At 38.8% G+C, this 21,774-nt stretch overlaps 1 protein-coding gene across 1 annotated transcript in view; it reads right to left on the reverse strand.

Moving 5' to 3' along the window:
- The window catches only part of WDR27 (WD repeat domain 27), a 161,132-nt gene that overhangs the window by 43,297 nt on the left and 96,061 nt on the right, over nucleotides 1–21,774 (reverse strand). Inside the window, exon 23 of the mRNA XM_077812169.1 lies at nucleotides 4,880–4,978. Coding sequence (XP_077668295.1) covers nucleotides 4,880–4,978 — 99 coding nt within the window. The remainder of the gene's footprint in view (nucleotides 1–4,879; nucleotides 4,979–21,774) is intronic.

A 21,774-nucleotide genomic window follows, 5' to 3' on the forward strand; every position in this document is an offset into this window, starting at 1 on the left:
GTGGGAGGGAAGACTTTAGCCCAATGTCATGAGAAGAGAACATACTGAACCTTGAATGGCACGTCATATGCAAGTTTAACAGTAGTTTAACAGTCTTTCTTTTAATGCAGTTGTCTTCTTTGAATTCAGCAAGGCAGAGGTGGTAGCATTCCTCTAGACCAAATTGCAACATAAGCTTTGGCTAAGACCCACATTTCCTAATGAAGATAGAGTACCATTACAAACTGTTTCAAAGATGTATGGGCTGCTGAAACAACTTCTTCTCCAGCTAAAGTAGTGGATATAAAAAGGCTGAGTTTGACAGATCTCAAGTCATTGTGGATGAAGGATTGGAGACTTGGCATAAAAGACAGACCAGGTTGGGAGAAACATGTAATGGTTTTTCTCTCAGCCTTCTCTGGTTCATCAGCCAGTTTAACAACTGAATTGGAACATGAAGCTCACGTTATTGGGAAAACTAAGCTAGAGAAGGTTCTAGAATGGATGAATAGGTGCATAGAACTTACGACGTTTTCTCTGTTCCTTAAAAAGCATGTTTTTGTAAGTCTGTATCTATCCTTGGCCATTCTAGTGACATTGGAATATCTGCACAAGAATTTTCCAAATCATCTTGATGTCTCGCTGTTCCCAAATGGAAGAACCAGAACTACTGGTGCAGAAAACATTTTTGAAAGAGAAAGTAGCTAAGGACATAGAGGTGTGCAGTGATTGGGATAAAATACAATATGGTTTTACAAAAGATAGCTCGTGCCAGATCAACCTGATCTCCTTCTTTGATAACTGATTTTTAGACAAAGGAAATGTAGTAGATCTAATCTGCCTGGATATCAGTATGGCATCTAATACAGTTCCAAATGGGAAATTATTAGTTAAATTGGAGAAGATGGGGATTCATATTAGAATTAAAAGGTGGATGAGGAATTAGTTAAAGGGGAAAGACTACAGTGAGTCATACTGAAAGGTGAACTGTTAGGTTGGAGGGAGGTTACTAGTGGCAGAGATTCTGGGGGTGAGGGGGGTTCACCTTCCTCTGCAGCATGGGTGAGTGAGGTTTTGTGGCCTGATATGTGCAGGAGGTTAGACTAGATGATCATGACGGTCCCTTCCAGCCTTAGAGTCTAGGAGTCTATAATCTCTGTAAAAGGATTTTTACAACTCAGTGGCACTTTTTACTCCTTGAAGTTTAGTCTCTTGGGAAAGCTTAAAGTAGATGGAAGGTGGACAAGTATCCCCCTCAGACACAAAGTATGTATTTCTTTAAAGGGTTAAACAGTAACTGTCTCAAAACTAATGAGCCATGCATCCTTCTAGTTTTGGCACGTTGGTAAATTAGTGCAGACAAAAAACTGAACTGGCCGCAGAGAGACAAACCATTCTGAGTCGAAGACCCCTTTGGTGCAACTGACTTCACTTCAATGGGATCACAGATATTAATTTGGCCCCATGTCCTAAAATCACATAATTCAAGCTCTGACAAGCTACTGCAGAGTCTTAATGTTCAATGTACTATTTATGATATTGAAAAAAATGCATGTCTATATAAGGATAACCTAAGATTGATTTAACACCAATCAAAGCCAAAATCAGTAAATAAAAATCTGAAAAAGAATTTTCCCTGACTTTATAAAAACTGGCTTGCTTGTGGGAACATGACATGTCGATGATGATTAAGTGAACAGTCACTGGTGACCCAATACAGCAGAAGAATGAAGTTTTCACACAGATTTTTTTTCTAAATTGAAATCTCCAGATGTGACCACTAGGAGAAATATATTGTGGTAGAAGCTAGTAAAGGATAATTCATTTTTTCAGACACATCCAAAGTTATCTGTAGCCAGTTCTGAATACTATGGTGATTTTAGCGCTAACTTCAACTATCTGAGAAATCTACAACCACGTTTCCCAACTGGCAGCTGTACAGATAACTTCATGCATGCAGGTCAGCAGAAAATTGATATGATGCTTTCTATGGCTCCTGTGCAGATCTATCTGTGAGAAGGGAGTCTGAGAACACAGAAGTGACAGGCTCCCTATACTCAGTTCACATACTGTTAGCTGGCCCTAGACCCAGTATAACCCACAGTAGCCCAGAGCTGCAATTGCAGGGGAAGTCCAGCTCAACACCAAGCTGGAGTGTGCTCAGTGTGGACAGAATCTTTGGGTAATTTAGCTGCTAAAATCTAAGACTCTGTCAGCATGTTCCAATGTCAGTTACTCAAAGGCTTATATAACTTGGCTGTTTAACCATTTATTGCAGATCTGAAGTTGGTCCAAATAGTTTACAGTGTACGACTTTTCCCTCTGTATACTACAGTTTGAGTCAAACACAAAATTAATAATAAAAATCCACCTATCACCCTCTGTACCATAGGTTACATCATAAACATCATAGTCATATTGCAACTGAAGCACATGCATATTCAAGAATGCAAAGATGCACAGTGTATGGACTGGTGAGACATCAAGTGTAATGACATCCGTCTCCATAATACATTCATCTACAGATACAACCTTTACATCTATTACAGAATTAGTCATAGCAAGTATACCTGCACTTTAAGGCATACATTAGCACGTAAATCTTTTTTGCTCCTTTAGCTCATAAAACAAAGAAAGTAAAATCCTTGACCCTACTATTTCTCTAACTTTGTTCTGGCACTCAAATACTAACACTTTTACTAGAAACACTGCTCAGAGAGTGATATATTATTCCCATTGCAATGATGGGTAACTGAGGCATAAGAAGCAAGTATGTAAATTGCCTGAGCTCTCCCAAAAAGTCTGTGGCATAGCTGGGCATAGGACACAACCCAGATATCTGGAGTCCCAGTCTAGTTATTGCCAGAGAAAAGATATCTAAGTATTGATGCCAAGGGTATATGATGTGGTGTAGCATAAAGGACGAGGCTGGCTATATAAGAATAGCAGTCATTTATCTGTATATAGAAAAAATGGAAAGTGCTAAACATTTAATCCATTAAATAGTCCAATAAATTCTATAAAAAAGGACCAAACATAAAAATGAGACAATCTGTCAAAGATTAACCATAGACATTAGCAGTTTGTATTCATGTAGCACTTGCCAAATCCAGATCAAAACTCCATTGTGCTAGGCACCGCAAAAACACTTAGTTTAAAGGACAATTTTAATCCTTGAAAATAAGTCCAGAAACAACTTAAATTTCTTCTAATGCAAATTTCTCATATATTAAGAGCACAGTAATCATAGACCAGGGTTTCTCAAACTTCAATGCACCGTGACCCCCTTCTGACAACAAAAATGACTACATAACCCTAGCAAGTCTAACGCCAGCCCTGGTGACCCCATTAAAACAGGATCACGACCCACTTTGGGGTCCCGCCCCACAGTTTGAGAACTGCTGCCGTAGATAAACTAGTGAAGGATAACATGCTACCAGAATTATTAAAATGTACAATTCAGGTATTACTGAATTCATTAGTATTATTTTCATACGGACACTAACCTAGACTTGCTGCACCATCTTTTCATAACCGTTGAGTATGTTATTATAAATAAGCTTTAGCTTTGCTGTAACAAACATTTGGTCTTTTGTTTTTGTTTTTTTTGTTTTGTTTTTTTTAAACACTGCACAGGCAAAATGTAACCAGATAAAAAGGGGGGGGTGTGTTTTGTTTGTTTTACTGATAAACTCATTGTTGTGACAAAAGTGGATAAGGAGCCACAGCATCTGAGAAAGACATTTTGCCAGCATATTACTGGGGGATGGCAATGTGGTTAGAACCAACTTTAAGGATGTCTGTGCATGGAATCACCTCTTCCAAGAAATCCCTTCTCCCTCTGCTATTGCATCAGCTCATTACTGGAAACAAATGTAGCTAGAATCCCCTATGATGCTCACTTTTGCCTCTTCATTTTTAACCCATCTATAAACCATTCAAAGCTCACTTCTTTTACAATGACAGTTCAAACAATATTTCTCCTCCTATAAAAGGAGGAAAGACGAAAGGAGGGTGAGAAATGGAAAACCTGCAAAGCAAATATTCTAGAAAAGTATCTTCAGCTACAGTTCTTAACTTGACAGTTGCTATAGATGACTAAGTAAAAGTTGTAGTTTTTAAATTTCAGTATATTGCCTATAGTAAGTAAAGGAAAGTACAAGGGAATACTGCAGATACTAAGCATAGGGGATCTATTGAAATTGATGTCTGGGGGAGGAGGAGTTTAGTACCACCACTTGAACTTTGACAGCGTCAAGCACCTACCCAGGAATAATTATAAAATTTGAGTTAAAAATGTTCTGCTGACATGTCACATGAATTATGTTCTCTAAGGTTAACAAAAATAGCCTTCAGCCTCACAAAACTTGTTTCTCATAAAATATCGCCTCAAAAGAAGCAGCAGCAATACTGGGGAAGCATAAATTCTTGCATGGTTCACCCTCATTTACCTCCAACCCAGGAGACAGCTAAGAACAGCAGCAGGGTTGACATAGGGAGAGCACTTATTCGAGGGCTGTGGATAAAGGGAAGCTGAGAGCCAACAGCAGTTTCAAACTTGTCTCCTCTGTTATCTTCTGGACTCCCAACACCAGTCCAGTTCAGACTACATAATCTGAAGCTGGAAAACGGGTTGAATTCAAGTAAACTATACAGAAGATAACAAACTGATTTGTAAAGAGCTTATTTATATGAGAGACTCAATTCATTATGGATGCTAGTACAGTATATAACAAGGATAAATGTGAACGCTCACAATGGATTGTAATTATTATTATATGCCACTCAGATCACATAGATGGACAAGGGAGAGAGAATGTTTTACTGACATCAAGGGTATTTACCATGAAGATCGTATACATTTAAATGACAAAAAGGATGAAAGGGGAAAAAAGTGTACCTGGGGAGATGAGGGACTAAAAGCCACGTTGATCACCGATTCCGTGTGTCCTGCCAATTTATGGGAAAAGGTGCTTGAACGCATCTCATATATGTAAGCCTAAAAGACAACAAGGGTTTACATTTTCATTTTTAAGACTTCTACTGAAAACTTTAAATTATAGCTTGATAGGAATACACATTCTGGCTAACAAGTTTTAGCTATAGTAAATACTTCACAAAAGCCAAGCAGATATAAATTCTATAGATCTGACATTTTATAATACCAAGAATGATTTAGCAAATGTTAGGTTCTAAAGTATCCTAATGGAAAAATGGTTTAGAAAAAGAGCAACTCTAACTTTTTTCTTGGGAGGGAAAAGGGTATATGGATGTGTTTCAAGTAGACACTGAAACAGTACCAAGTCTGATCGTTCTTAAACAGGTTATTTTGCTATAAAGATGTTCTTCGAAATTCTAAATATCTACTTTTTGCATAAAAAGCCCTACCATCTTAATGGCTATGATTAAAACTGCTATTTGTTGGTCAGCCACATTAAAACAATATTGTCTTCTCTCTGTTCATGGGTCTTAGCAGCTGTCGGCTGACACATTGTTCTCAATAACATGGAACTCCTAAATAATTAGTGACACAGATGCACTGATAAGGATTTGACCAGAAAAATGTTTCAGGAGGGTGTGTGTGGAGGGGAAATGAATGTCAACCAAACATGAGAAGGTAGATTTGGTAGAAAAAAATTACTGTTTGCAAGCTTTTAACTGATGAAATGGTACCAAAGCAGAAATGCACTAAGGTCCGAATCTACAGCTGACTGACATCAAAGGGATTTGGATCAGGCTCTTAAACTTCTAATATTAGTTCTTTTGTTTTGCATAATTGAGTTAAATGTATTGAAAATAAATCCTGTATTTTTGTATGCAGAAAGATTTTAAGGAATCAGATGCCAGTGCATGATTCTGCTCTACTGTCCCATTCAGCTGGTAAGAAGAAAGGAAGTAGATGTGGCACACAATTGTCTGGTATTTATATTCAAAGCACATAAAAAGACAATGTATAAGGAATACACAGACCATTGAGTAAAACTGATTTAGGATATGGCAAAGAAAATGTTGAAGAAAATATGTTATAATGGTATCTGAGAAAACACTGTATGAGTGAAACAGCAATCTGAGTAGGCTTTATAGCAATTCCAGAAATTGAATGTTCCTTTTTCACTATGTCTCTGTGGTTGTGCTGATGAACATGGAACTCATTAAAGCATTTCAGAGCCTAGCATAAGAAAGCCTGCTTGAATAAGCAGACTTTGTTGTAACAATACATTATTTTTTTGAAAGACACTGTAATGTCAAATTTAGGCTTTTTTTGGTAGGGACACAGAAAAATTCTGGTCCCTCAAAGCCAGAGTAAAAGGTCTTTGCACGTGGAAAATACAGAAATGCTGGTGAGAATAAAATCCTCCTCCAAATTCAGGTATAGAGCCTGGAGCATCTATGCAACCTATTCTTCTACATTCCCTTTACATGGGGCTGTGGTTCAGTATATTCATGCAATAGCCTCCCCTCAGCATCAGCCTACAACTGCCCTGCACTCCCACGTAGCTACAATGGACCTTAGAGCTGCATCATCCTGGGGATCTAGAGTTCCTCTGAGCAGCTTCTCTATTCTCCAGTCCCCAGTGCAGCAGCAATGTGGCACTTATGTGAAATGTCACTTCTCTGGCTGAAAGATTTGTAGAAATCCCCAAACTGCTGGAGACGGGACACTAGATGGGGAGGGCTCTGAGTTATTACAGATAATTCTTTCCCAGGTATCTGCCTGGTGGATCTTGCCCACATGCTCAGGGTCTAACTGATCACTGTATTTGGGGTCGGAAAGGAATTTTCCCCCAGGTCAGATGGGGGTGGGGGTTGCCTTCCTCTGCAGCATGGGGCATGGGTCACTTGCAGGTTTAAACTAGTGTAAATGGTGAATTCTCTGTAGCTTGAAGTCTTTAAACCATGATTTGCAGACTTCAGTAACTCAGCCAGAGGTTAGGGGGCTATTTCAGGAGTGGGTCAGGTTCTGTGGCCTGCAATGTTCAGGAGGACAGACCAGATGATCACAATGGTCCCTTCTGACCTTAAAGTCTAAGAGACCCTGCCATAAATATAAAAGTATTAACATTGTCCAATAATGTATAGGATTAATGGCCAATAGTTATCAATAAATTAGCTTTCTTTGTATTAATAAACATCTTTACAAGAATATACTACTCTTTCCACTGTACAGCATATAAATCACCTTTCAACAAGATTTGAGCTAAGAAGGAACATAGTTCTCCTTTTAAACTGCATGAACGTATTAGAGAGAGAGCTGGCAGTGATGCACATAGTTACAACTGCCTAACACTACCCATCATAAATCCATGCCTTGAGTGGTTTATAACTTTGCCCAACTGTAGCCATTAGGGATGAAATTTTCCAAACCAGGCTCCTGCTTCAGGCTGGAAATTTATTTATTTCTTTTGGAAAGTTTCAGCTTGAACACCCCAATTAGTTGACCCTTGATCATTTCAGGCTTAATCGCACCATGCCCCAATCACCCTCTGTAAAAGGGAAAGAATATTATCACCTCATCTTGCATGGTATTATGAAGTTTAAATTCATTAATGTTTGAGAAGCACTTAGGAAAGCCCCTGGGGAAGTGATATATTCTGTACTCACCACATGGTTTGGACGGCTTGCAGAAAATTAACACATGGGGCCACTAATAAGTGATCATTAAAGACTGTCTCACAGTATAAATGCACAGGAGGGTTAAATTAAGGGCACAGAGTCCATGAGTAATCCCATTTGACTCAATGGGACTATTTACAGAACAAAGTGCTACTGAGCATGAGTGAGGGTGACAGAATTTGACCTACAGTAAGTTATGACCAAGCCTGGCAGAATTCATTTTTTAGAATTTTGACTGATGTCATTGTTTACTTTTAAGCAATTTTTAGTTTTATTGTTTTCATTTTTCACAGTTGTGGGAAATTATGGGGGTAAACAGTTATTTAATGACAGACAGATTCAACAACTTTATAAACCATTAAACACAAATTGTCAGCATCACATGTCAAAATATATAAAGTAAATATCCTTAAATTAACAAATCAGACCTGTTTTTACTATTCATTCACTAGTCCATTTGTAACAAGACTAACTCAAAAGTCTAAATCACTGGATTTTGACTCAAGTTCTCCTGCAGCATTTTTCTTTCTTTGCCTACCTGTATATTTCAATTGTTATCAATCAAAATATGTCAATTTGTATGTATGGTAAAACTGACATTTACCAACACTTACGGATAAAAATCTACAGTAGAACCTCAGAGTTATGAATACCAGAGTTATGAATTGACCAGTCAACCACACACCTCATTTGGAACCTGAAGTACACAATTAGGCAGCAGCAGAGACCACAAAAAAAAAAAAAAAAAAAAAAAAAGGCAGCAAATACAGTACAGAAATGTGTTAAACAAACTACTAAAAAAAACAAAGGGAAAGCAGCATTTTTCTTCTTCACAGTAATGTTTCAAAGCTTATTAAGCCAACGTTCAGTTGTAAACTTTTGAAAGAACAATAACACTTTGTTCAGAGTTACGAACAACTTCCATTCTCGAGGTGATCGTAACTCTCAGGTTCTACTGTAATACTTTCAAGCCTAGTTTTCACAAATTCATTGGCCTGGGACTATCCAAAGCTTCCATAAGTAACAAAGATCAAGTTTTTTCTGAGAATATCTTCAGTATGAAGCTACATTTTATGTTGTGGAAGTGGTCATCTTAAGATGTCTTTGCGCCACATACTTTCTGTGGTGTGCAGATACTCCTTTCCTTCACAAATAACAGATGTCCAGAGTAAAACAGATCATACAGACTTTTCAGTTTTAAAATCCTTAATTTACCAAAACCAGAAATTTCACAAAAGGATTCTGCAATCCAACTATTAAATGCATTTATTTTCACATTTATCTTGTGATTTCAAAAGCAGAAGTTGAAAATGTCGCCACTGATGCTATTTAATGATTATCCCTCATTTATGTCCTAATTGGTGTATACTTTAATATCTGCAGCTAATCATCAACCTGGAAGGAAAATTATATATTTTGGCAGTCAGAAAGTTATACATAATTATAACTCTTTTCCTATACAGTGCAGAAGTGAAGTAAAGATTTGTTTTAAATCTTAAAATCAGCAGAACTGTTTTCAGTTAAACACCTGTCAATTTCATCCTGAGGATTGGGGGTGGGATAGGGACAAACTTAGTGGATATTAAAATAACACTGGCAGGTTTATTTTACTTCTAAATATTCTAGAAATAAATAAATTAGTTGGTAGTTGACCTCCACAAATACTGTGGACTAGTTCTAACCAGTAAATGTCTAGCCCTTTCAGCTATACAAATACATTACTTTGACATGCAGTGCCTTTCACAGTTTAATTCAAGAAAGATATACATTGTTTGAGACTCTTCTGGGCCAGATTCTGTGCTACACCTTGTTAACCTCATTGTTGAACATGTTTGCACAGGGTAAACCAGTGTAGAACTTGGTCTCTTGTTTATGCAGAACTGAAAGTTAGTAGGGCTGTCAAGCGATTAAAAAACTTAATCACGATTAATCGAGATTATTCGCACTGTTAAACAATAATAGAATACCATTTATTTAAATATTTTGGATGTTTTCTACATTTTCAAACATATTGATTTCAATTACAACACAGAATACAAAGTGTACAGTACTCACTTTATATTTTTTATTACACATATTTGCACTGTGAAAAAACAAAATAAATAGTATTTTTCAACCACCTAATACAAGTACTGTAGCGCAATCTCTTTATCATGGAAGTTGAACTTACAAATGTAGAATTATGTACCAAAAAAACTGCATTCAAAAATAAAACAATGTAAAATTTTAGAGTCTGCAAGTCCACTCAGTCCTATTTCAGCCAGTCACTCAGACAAATAAGTTTGGTTACAATTTTTGCAGGAGATAATGCGGCCCACTTCTTGTTTACAATGTCACCCGAAAGTGAGAACAGGCTTTCACATGGTACTTTTGTAGCCGGTGACGCAATATATTTACATGCCAGATACGCTAAAGATTCATATGTCCTTTCAACCACCATTCCAGAGACATGCTGAATTGGTATTCTATTGTTTAACAGTGTGATTAATCACAATTAATATTTTTAATCGCAATTATTTTGAGTTAATTGTGTGAGTTAACTGTGATTGACAGCTCTTATATTTAGTGTTTATTTAGCACTTTTCTTCCCCCCTAAAATCACAAATCACTCCTTACAAAGGTGGGTATTATCTCCATTTTACAAATGGAAAAGAGAGGATAACACAAATTTTCAAATGAGGGTGCTTAAAGTCAGGCAGCTAAATAAAATGGCCTAGCAAAGGGCAGGTTGCCAGAGATACAGAGATGGTGTTGATGCATAGGGCCTCTCATTCATATCCTGGACTCAGGACATAGCCCAGTCCAACAGATCAACTGGGGATAAAACTGAGTGAGCCGAATTCTTGCAGAGGTTTTCTCCCTTTTAGGCTCCCATTGCAGGTTTTCCAACAGGAAGGTGCAATTAATCCCTACACTAAGGAATATCTGAAACACTGCTCTGCTACATGTATGGCAGAATCTGCAGAAAGGAGGCATGGCACATGGAAACATACAGCAAACGCTTTCAAACCAATTGCATCTAACCCCACTCCGCTTAAATAAACACACGCCCCTTTTTGCAGAAGACCCCTATATGCTTTGTGCTTAAACATCAATAATACATTTTTATTCTGCCACAACACAGTGAAGATTTGCTGATTGTAAGTTAATGCAACTTCAAGGTTTCAGCAGCAACTTAGTTTGCTTTTCCACAATAGTATATGTAGTAATTTGCCCTTGCCCTGACTCCTCTTGAATGTCTCTAGACAATACTTTCCTCCTCTGCCACCCACTTTTGGAGTCTGCAGACAGTTGGTGGATATTCTGCATGAGACTATTATTGTGCTGTAAGCTTTTATGGAAGGTTATAGCTTGTGTCTAACACTGAGGCAGTTTTTGAAGCAAGTCACTAATTGTTTCAACATGGAAGCCATGACAACATGTGGCTCCATATGAGTGTCCATGTAGCCAATACTAAGTACTGTGATATATTTTACCAGGAATATTACAGCATGTGAACAATAAGTGTGTCACAAATAAGAAAACATATTACCAGGACAAAACAATGTTCAGAAACAGCTTCCAATTTTTCAATGAACTTTTGAATCAAACCCTCAACTTGGTGAGAGAACCAAGAAGAACCTTTCAGTAAGTTATTTTTAACTTTATTAAATACGATTTCCTTTATTTTTAAACAAGCTGCATTCAGGCACTGCTAAGGAATGGACTAAATCCAACATCAATAAATTCTATTTGAGTCTGCCACAATTCTAGTTTTACTACAGTTCAATGTCACAAACTGTTTTAATACTCTATACTTTCTACTTTCACATAGGTGATTTTAACACACTACTTTTTTTTAGAAAAACAGTAAATGAATAATAAATGATACCATAACACCAATGACTGTGAAAAGTGTTGAATATGAATTCAACTATAGAAGTGGAACAGATTTTCTGCAAACCAAATATAATAAAATAGAAATTGGAGCAGTCAAGGAAGTATTCCAAAATACCCAAAATACATGTGTGCACAAAGTCTGCTACAGACTCTAGCCAAAGTCAATCCCTTTTTTTCATATTAGAACTAATTTCTTGTAATAAAAATACTGATTCAGTAGATATTGATATTTCCTTTCCATCTTTGGTTCAAGGGTCAGCCAAAAGTAAAAATCATTTACCTATACCATTAGTTTCCAAACAAGTTTCCTGCACCCATAACCACACACCTATTTGTGTTTTCTTTTACTTTAAGTTTGCAGAGCACTTTCAGTAAAACCGGAGCGTGAAAGGGTATGTGTGCACCTAATGTACGTGTGTCAGTGCTTTCTTCTCTAAGACTATGTGTGAAGATAGCAAGAGAAAGAGGGAAAATGGTGAAGGTCCTTCTTTGAGGAGACGCATGTTTATTCAAACGGGAAATTACTTAATACTTCTGGGCTAGGAGGGTTGCAGGGTGTGCTGAATAGGCTAAACCTTTGTTTGAAAAGAGCTTTTGTACATTTTGATTTCTTACATTCTGTTCTTTCAAACTGACCCTCTGCTGCTCTCTTCCTACTGATCCTAGCTGGGCTTTGTCCCCCTGGTCCTCGCTGTCTACCCTGCTCCTCATTCCTCTCCCTTTGAATCAAGCTGCTTCCTCCTCTCCTCCATGCTGTCTGAGAGCACAAGACAGAAACTCTCTTTGTCAAGCTCTGGTGCCCAATGCCACAGCGCAAGCACCAACTGTAGGAAAAGTCCTGTGTCTCCCCAGCGGCCCTGCTCAGTGCGGACAGACTCTGAAAAAATTAGCTGAAAGCCTCTACCAAATAGCAGTTTTCTGAAAGCCTGATGGATTTTCACATGATAATAATAGGCATCTCTCTGACCTCAGGGCAACCCCCCTCCATCCCCAGGCAATTTCAAGTCCAAATTTCAAATCTGCTGCAAAGAATGGAGGTACAAGAGCTTCTCCAAATGGCTGTAAGGATATTTTTAAACATTAGCAAAAGAAAGGGTTTTTCCCTAAATCTCATTCTTAGAAACAGGTGAACCACTTTGGCTGAAATTAGAAAGGAAAGGAAAGGAAAGGAAAGGAAAGGAAAGGAAAGGAAAGGAAAGGAAAGGAAAGGAAAGGAAAGGAAGAAAGAAATCAGCCTGATGTAGACAACAAATTTCAACCCAAGCAGTTAAGGTTTGACAAAGTTATCAGCAACTGAAAAGGAGCTCATAAAGGCCGACAGGGAGATAACCAGGCCAGTAGTGTCCCCTGGGCTGGGGTCAAAGGCAGGAGTTGAGACTAGTTACCAACCCAAGTCAGGAAACAGGTACCAAGGTCAAGCCAGGCCAGGGTTGAAGTCAGGAGGAAGATGTGGCAAAAGACAAGGTCTGTAGCAAGCCAGCATCTGCACTGTTGCTCAGATGGCTCCCTGGGGCAGCTTCCTGGTTTTAATTATTGGGGTGGTCCAATCAGGCATCCGCTGGGTTCTGTCACTCTGGCATCTTTAAGTGGTACTTCCTGCAGTGCCTACCTCTGCAGTAAGCACTGGATGCTGCTTCACTTGGCTCCCATTGACGACATGGAGGCATCAGTTACCACAACCCCAGGTTCCAGACCGGTGGACCCTTATAGTTGAAGGTGTTCAGCAACCTTAATCATAGGTGTCACTGTCAGCTCCATGTAGAATAAAACAAATTTCATCAGTATCTATAAGCATAGCTTCACATTCTGTAGTCCCCAGATCTCCTACATATGTATCCACATTTTGGTGCGGTGAGGGAAGTGTCAATCTAATCAGACATGTCACCAGAACACTGACCAAATAAAGTAGGCATGCTTTTAGAGGGGTTTAGTGCAGAGCCTGTCTTTGTGTTGTTTGCGAAACTAGGACCTCCTACAAAAGGACCCTAATCCTTGCTTGAGCTCTGTCAGCACAACTATAATAGCAAATATAAAAAATAATTAATACCCCTTATAACTGAAGAATACCACCAAAACCAGTAACATCTCTAAAACCACAATGTACGGTACTTGAAGTGAGCAGCACAGCATACATTTCTAGCTAAAGTCTTCAAATTTCCAAGAGAATAAAATTTGATAAGCGGAACTCTTAATCAAACTCCAGTTTGCTTCTGTAAATTTCCTTTCTCAGAAGCTTATGATTCATTTTCTTCCCTTACTTTAGTTAGCAGTCGATAGCCAATTTTGAGGCCTCAAATATATGTTTTATCTGTCTGCCTAAGCTAATTATATTACACCAATCACTGCTGTATCTAGGCAGTGGTTTTGAAAGTATAAATGTTTTACTTTTATAATATTTCCTAAGCTTGGCAAAGTACAGAACTAAAGCTTTAATGTTTTCTTCTTGGAAAACTCTCCTCACCTCCACCGTCTCTCTCCTGAGGGACTGTGTGGTTAGGCTAAGATCTAGGAAATTTTAAATTTTGTTTCCTGCAAATGCCTCTTTCCTGGCTGCTGCTGAGATTCTCTCTCATTTTCCATAACCTAAAATTGTAGCAATACAGTAATTCTATTTCCTGTTTTGTATACTGAAGTTGACTCAGTAACAGGAACCTTAGAACACTTAACAACATACATAGAGTCATCTTACACTTTTAAATCTAATACAGAGAAAAGAATTTGCTCTAGGAAAGCTATGAAATCAGGATTTTCCCTTTTCACAATATGTTTGAGACTACAGTGCAGTCTATTATTAGAAATACAGATGATAACTAGCAATGGAACTGAATAAAATTCTGCAGCTGATGACATAGCTCTTTAAGGTATATATTACAGCTGATGTTTCTTTTTTAACAAAAGCTCTGCAAACTTAACTTATTTTCAAATTAAATAAAGTGTCCAAATACTAGTATAACTTGGAATTAAAAACGGGTACTTATGTGCATAACCATTCAACATGTATAAAAGTTGATATGATACCCCGTGTCCACATTTGAAAATTGGGCCCTTTCTCTGTAAGAAAGATTCCTTAGCTAAGAGATGAGTTATATATACTTTTCAGCCAAACTTTTAGAATTATTTAGTGCTTCAAAGTTAGTCTTTGCTTTGTACTCTGTTGACGCTCAAACTTGAGCTCTGAAGGTATGTCTACACTGTAATTAGACACCTGCGGCTTGCCCATGCCAGCTGACTAGCACTCACTCTCAGGTGCTGTTTAATTGCAGTGTAGACCTTTGGGCTTTCGCTGCAGCCCGAGCTCTGGGACTTTCCTACTTTGCACAGTCCAAGAGCCTGGACTCCAACCCAAGCCCGAATGTCTACACAGCAATTAAACAGCCCCTTAGCCTGAGTCAGCTGGCATGAGCCAGCTGTGGTGCAGCATAGACAGATCCTATGGGAACACCAGAAGAGGGAATTTCCACATTAGCTAGGGAAGTACACCCTTCTTCCAGCCAACATGAACTTCTCAGCCGGCATAGTGGTACGCAACAAGGTGCAGTGTCCATGGTGGCCAGGCCTCAAATGAGGAAGGCATCACAGATTAAGCCAAAAACTTGAACTGACCTAGAATAGAAAAGTAAGCGAGTGCAGCACAGATGTATTGTGCTTCTGCTCACCCATTTCCACTGCACAGGAGAACCATTGCATTCTGAACTAACTGAAGATTTGAGCCATCATAAAAGATTGTGATGCTTCTAAACTATGTGGAGGTGACAAAGACCTGGTTCATATTAATAAGGAAACATAATCTCTTAGCTAACCCCAGATGAATAAAAGCACTAGAAACCATCACTGCTATCTGGGAAGCCAAAGAGTTAGGGGTAGAAAAGTAAACCAAGCATGTGATCCTTCCTTTGCAAGAAACACATTTACTGTACCAATATATGGAATGGAGCCATCACAATCCCCATCAATCCCCCTCAGTTCTTCCTCCTATCAACCAGTACCACCATCCTTTCCACAGTAATCCTCAACAATCTCATTTTTATCCAGATCTCTGTGTAATAGCCACTGAAAGAGCCACAAAACCTGCATTTCATAGACTGCATTTATAGTCTGAGTATCATCGGCATACTGATAACACTGCAACCCAAAATGCCTCAGATTCTCCACAGCAGCCTCCCATACACGTTATACTGGAAGAGTGATAGAATGGAACTCTGAGGGACTCCAGATGTGAGGGCTTTAGGACAATGAACAATTACACAGTATCACCTCCAGACTTTTCTGAGAGAGGAATTTTGCCCCTAAGGAAAAATCCCACCTAACCCTGCCAAATCCTGCATGAAAATCAACATTACATCATGGACAACAGTATTAAAGACTTCTGATAGTGCTAATAAAATTCGTATAGACATTTGACTTCTGTCAGTCACCAGAAATATGTCAATCAACGATATTAATGCCATCTCTGTACCATAAATTATGTCCAAACCCAAACTGACAGGGATCCAAGAAACCAGAGGGATCTAGAGGAAGCTGGAGTTGTCCCAATGCAACCTTCTTTAAAAAAATGTTACCCTGAACTGAAAAGGTTCAAGACAGGACTGTAACTGGTAAGGTCAAAAAGTTAGGAAATACAAATTTAAGGTTCTTACAACTGGGCAGCTTCTTGGTGTTGAAAAGAGGGTAGTGGGAGAACACATAGAGTGGTGCAGTGTTGACATATGGGATCACCAGAAGAATGGAAGGGGGAAGAATGGAGGGCCATAGTACGGGAGAAATGGGGGGCAGAGCTCTGGGCAGGCAGGTGGAGGAAAAGTGGAGCACCCAACAGGTTTAGGATTGGGCGATGGGAGAGTGGGATACAGGGTGAAGATTAAGGATACGGGTAGAGCTGGTTGCAAATTTTCCAGTTGAACTTTTTTCTGATTTTAGTGGAAATCATGCTTTTCTGATTATCGCCAAATCAATAAAGTTCTTCCCAGTGACAGCTGGAACATTCCTTGAAATTTTGGAATTGATCAGATGTAGTCTTCAAAAGTTATGTTACAGACAGAGAAATAGAGAAATGCCATCAAGTTGAGAGTTTGGCCTCACTTTATTTGGCCAATTAATTTGTATTATGATTGTGTTTAGACACTCCGACTGAGACTGGGCTCTCACTGTGCTTAGTGCCACGGTAATATTTAGTAGGAGACAGACTCTACATCTCAGAATTTACAAACTAAACAGATAAGACAGCCAAGGGGTGAGAGAGAGAAAGTATCATTATCCCAGTGTTACAGATGGGAACCAAAGCACAAAGAAATTAACTAACTTGCCCAACACCACACAGGAAGTCTATGGCAGAAGCAGGAAATTAACCAAGATCTCTTAAGTCTCAATGCAGTGCTATAACCACAAGATCATCCTTTCTCTGCAATTATTTTGTTAGACATGGAAAAATTAAAAAAATCAGGATGGTATGTCTTTGATGAACTCAGGCCTTTGTTTCTTGTTCCAAAGATTTTAGTGGTAAGAATCCAATCTACAGTGTGATATTCACAACTGTTCTGACACTTCCATCCATTCATGTCCTGTCATCATGAAGTAGCTGAGGTGGTGATTAAAATGATTACCTCAGATATCAAAATTCCAAATTACTAAAGAAACATTTCAATCTTAAATAAAAGAGATGGCTATTAAAAACAGCTGTTTGTATTCACCAGTGTCACCTAAATGGTAGCAACTCCTCAAGTGTGTAAGAGGCAACATGCCTAGGCATTTATCCAATAAAAATAAATAAATTTTAGCCCTTATGTTAACAGGAAATATTTCAGATGCATTCCTCTGCCTCCCCACCCCAAAATGATTCCACATACAGTAAACCAACTTTAAGCAAATTTTTTGGATTTATGACAATTTGAGAGGCACATTTTTAGCAGGTACGGTGCTCTGGTATTGCTGGAATAACTTCAGTCAACCAAACGTCAAAGAAGAGGGACACTGTCAGTCTATTTATGGTTAGAAAGTTAAATTGCAAAAAGCAAGTTAAAATCCTTTACATGCTGAGTGTAATGGAAGAATATGAAGGTACTTGAAATACAAATCTTAAACACAGAAGCAGGCAAGATGTTGACTAGCAACTAACAGAAATAGTACCAACCATTAGCCAGAAACCATTCTGAGCTCTAAGAAAAAAAACACTTGGGATGGAAAAATGTGCATGTTAGAATTTTTCTTCCAGACTGAGGATAGTAATATGCATTAAGGCAGTGGTTCTCAAAGACGGTCCGCCGCTTGTTCAGGGAAAGCCCCGGCGCGTCAGACCGGTTTGTTTACCTGCCACGTCCACAGGTTCGGCCGATCGCGGCTTCCACTGGCTGTGGTTCGCCGCTCCAGGCTAATGGGGGCTGCTGGAAGCGGAGTGGGCCGAGGGATGTTCTGGCCGCCCTTCCCACAGCTCCCATTGGCCTGGAGCGGCGAACCACGGCCAGTGGGAACTGTGATCGGCCGAATCTGCAGACGTGGCAGGTAAACAAACTGGTCCGGCACGCCAGGGCCTTTCCCTGAACAAGCAGCGGACCGGCTTTGAGAACCACTGCATTAAGCAACATCCCTTTCATTCTAGAAAGAAAACAAAAATAGCAAAGCACTTTGGGGCTGATCCAGCTCCACTCGAGTCAACAGCAGTCCTTCTACTGACCTTGAATGGGAGTTAGATCAGGCCACTTGTAACCAGAAAGGAGAAGGAAGACAGAATTGAAGAACATCTACCTCTAAATCGTCAATTACTGTACAAAATGGGACTTTTATTGAACAATATATAAACAGAAAACTGTCTCTCAAAGGCCCTACAAACTGGAAAAATGGAGTGCCAACATTCACAGATTATTATTGTAAATGTCAAATCCAATAAAATCAGTTAATAAAACTGGAGGTGGAAGGAGGAAATACAAGAAAAAGTAATTTAAAAACTATTCAAAATGAAAGAGTTCTTTAGAGTATGTATTCTTAGAACCAAAATACAGCTACCACATGGTTAAGTAGATGATGAAATTAGCAGTCAGTCAGTATTATATTGTTTCACAAAGACACACTGATAATATAAGTAACAAGTATCTAGAAAGTTACACACTTTGGTGAAAGAACATACAAAAATAAAACTGCTTTTGAATTCTATTATGTAGGACAACGATAGCAAACATCACCCAATACCACTAATGAATTTATGTTACCAGTTTAAAGGTAATCCAGCTGGGAAACCTTTAAGACAGCACCCGATTTATAGCTGGGCAAATGGATTATAACCATATAAATGTCTGTTGGCACATCACTAAAATGAATAGGTTGTAAGAACTAAAGTTCTATAAAACAGCAACGCCAGTAGTCATGTAGACTTGAACATGTCAGCTTTCAAGAAACTATAGGTTTTATGTTATGCCAAAGCCAGAATTTAATGTCTGAAACAAATTTGACTAAAGTTATGACTCTTAGAGCCAGGCTTGCATTAGGTGGTAGGAAGAAGTGTGTTATAGGCACGGTAGCTGGAGGCATTATGCCCATAGAGACCAAAAACAGGGATAATGGCTCCAGCGTCCCTTGCACTCCCATTAGCACAGCCCTCCAACCACAAGCTGATGGGCCAGGGGTTGGGATCTTAAACATGTTTATACCAGCAGTCTGCACAAATTCCCTCAGGAATGCTGCATGCGGATAGTGATGCTAGAGCAGGGTGTGTGGGCAGCTGTATTATGGCTGCTTCCTGCTCATGATCACTGGAGTGGGAAGAACAGGCTCCACACACTCTCCAATTTTGCACCTCAACTCTGGAGCACCCAAGATTTGATTCTCTGCTTGGAACAAGTTTAAAAATACATTACCATAGGCAATCCTTTATCACAGTGAAATATACAATGAAAATGCGAAAAGCAGCAAGAACTTTTTATACAATATGTACATAATTATAATGACAGGTTTCAGAGTAGCAGCTGTGTTAGTCTGTATCCGCAAAAGGAAAAGGAGTACTTGTGGCACCTTAGAGACTAACAAATTTATTTGAGCATAAGCTTTCGTGAACTACAGCTCACTTCATCGGATGCATTATAATGGTCATTGAGGTTGAAACCATTCATGCTAAAAAACAGCTCCAATCCTTCAATGCAGTCAGTGTAAACCACTGCAATCAGGCAAAGTCCCACTGGAGTCTGAAACTCCATGTGGGCACAGGGCTGTATGCTAGCAAGCTGCATTTCAGGCCTGAGGCCAAATTGTGCCCCTTAAACTCTATAGATCAAAGAGACCTGGAAAAACCAAATCTAAACATAATTAAAGACCTAAATCTTTATTTCTACATTCCCCACTTTATTTCTGCAATCTTGGAATTTACTCAAAGGTATTCAAAGAAAAAAACCCTGAAGGAAATAATTTCTTGAATAATTAAACCAGTCAGCTAACTAAAACCTCATTAAATACAGTATAGAAAAATGAAGCCAGGACATATATGCATTCAAAAATGTGTGCTTAAAAATTGTTGTTTCCCATACACTTCAGATTTGTTTTCTTCTTTTAGATTGTGATCTCTTTGGGCACCAAATGTTTCTGCAAATGTTTTTATAAAGAGTTATGCAAAATGGAGCCCTGTCATAAATATAAAGGGAAGGGTAAACCCCTTTAAAATCCCTCCTGGCCAGAGGAAAAATCCTCTCACCTGTAAAGGGTTAAGAAGCTAAAGGTAACCTCACTGGCACCTGACCAAAATGACCAATGAGGAGACAAGATACTTTCAAAAGCTGGGAGGAGGGAGAGAAACAAAGGGTCTGTGTGTCTGTCTATATGCTGCTTTTGCTGGGGATAGACCAGGAATGGAGTCTTAGAACTTTAGTAAGTAATCTAGCTAGGTATGCGTTAGATTATGATTTCTTTAAATGGCTGAGAAAAGAATTGTGCTGAATAGAATGACTATTTCTGTCTGTGTGTCTTTTTTGTAACTTAAGGTTTTGCCTAGAGGGATTCTCTATGTTTTGAATCCAATTACCCTGTAAGGTATCTACCATCCTGATTTTACAGGGGTGATTCCTTTACTTCTATCTACTTCTATTTCTATTAAAAGTCTTCTTGTAAGAAAACTGAATGCTTTTTCATTGTTCTCAGATCCAAGGGTTTGGGTCTGTGGTCACCTATGCAAATTGGTGAGGATTTTTACCAAACCTTTCCCAGGAAGTGGGGTGCAAAGGTTGGGAGGATTTTGGGGGGAAAGACGTGTCCAAACTGCGTTTCCCAGTAAATCCAGTTAGAGTTTGGTGGTGGCAGTGGATATTCCAAGGACAAAGGATAAAATTAATTTGTACCTTGGGGAAGTTTTAACCTAAACTGGTAAAAGTAAGCTTAGGAGGTTTTCATGCAGGTCCCCACATCTGTACCCTAGAGTTCAGAGTGGGGGAGGAACCTTGACAAGCCCTGATACTGGTTGGAGCTTTTGTTTCATATCCTTGTTTGCTATTTAGAGACTTGCTATGATCCATTTGGTTGGTCTGAAAGAAATTATTATTACATCCCTTCATTTATTTACAAAAATCACATAGATAATTGACAGCCATAAGTAAAAAGGCTATTGTAAAATAGCATTTCTGATTTAGCGTGCTCTGTAATCACTGGACATGAATCTGACTAAATTCAGGACCAGGATGCTACAGGTATCTGGTTACTGGAACTTATATTTTTCACGCTATGGAAACTTTCCTGTTAGAACTGATCCTGCCCTCGCTATCAACTGCTGTCTGACACCGGAGAGCATATATTCTGACAGGACATGGTCAATTAGCAGAGCCCCTCATCCCATGGGCTGGACCTCCTGCATATACAGCTTCCATGACACTGCCCTGGAATCCTCATCATTAAATAGTAATAGCTCTGCCAAGTGAGTCAAAAGGAAATAGAACTCTTGCTCAAACCAAACAGGAGCTGTGGTGAGTTGTTCTTAGCAAAAAAACAGGTCTAACATACTTCATAAGAAGGGGGAAAGGAGGATAGCATCTGCAACTCTTTGTTTATAATAACTTGGTTCAGTGATCTGTTTCTGCACCCTGTGGAAATATGGTTTCAATTTTACTTTTAATCAGTGTTGCCAACACATTTTCTTCCTTGTCAAACATTTCTCTTAATGTGAATACAAAGACAGTTTAAGATTAATGTCTCTGAATTATATTGCATTAGTGGCTCGTTTGGTTTCAAATTCAGTTCACATTTGTTTAAAGAAGAGGTGCAAGTACTGTGCTTGATAAATGGAATCACAGATGGCTTTAAGATACATCATCATTTCTGACTTGTTGGGCAGAGAAA

The sequence above is a fragment of the Eretmochelys imbricata genome, chromosome 3, assembly GCF_965152235.1.
Source record: "Eretmochelys imbricata isolate rEreImb1 chromosome 3, rEreImb1.hap1, whole genome shotgun sequence".
NCBI classification, from domain to species: domain Eukaryota; kingdom Metazoa; phylum Chordata; order Testudines; family Cheloniidae; genus Eretmochelys; species Eretmochelys imbricata.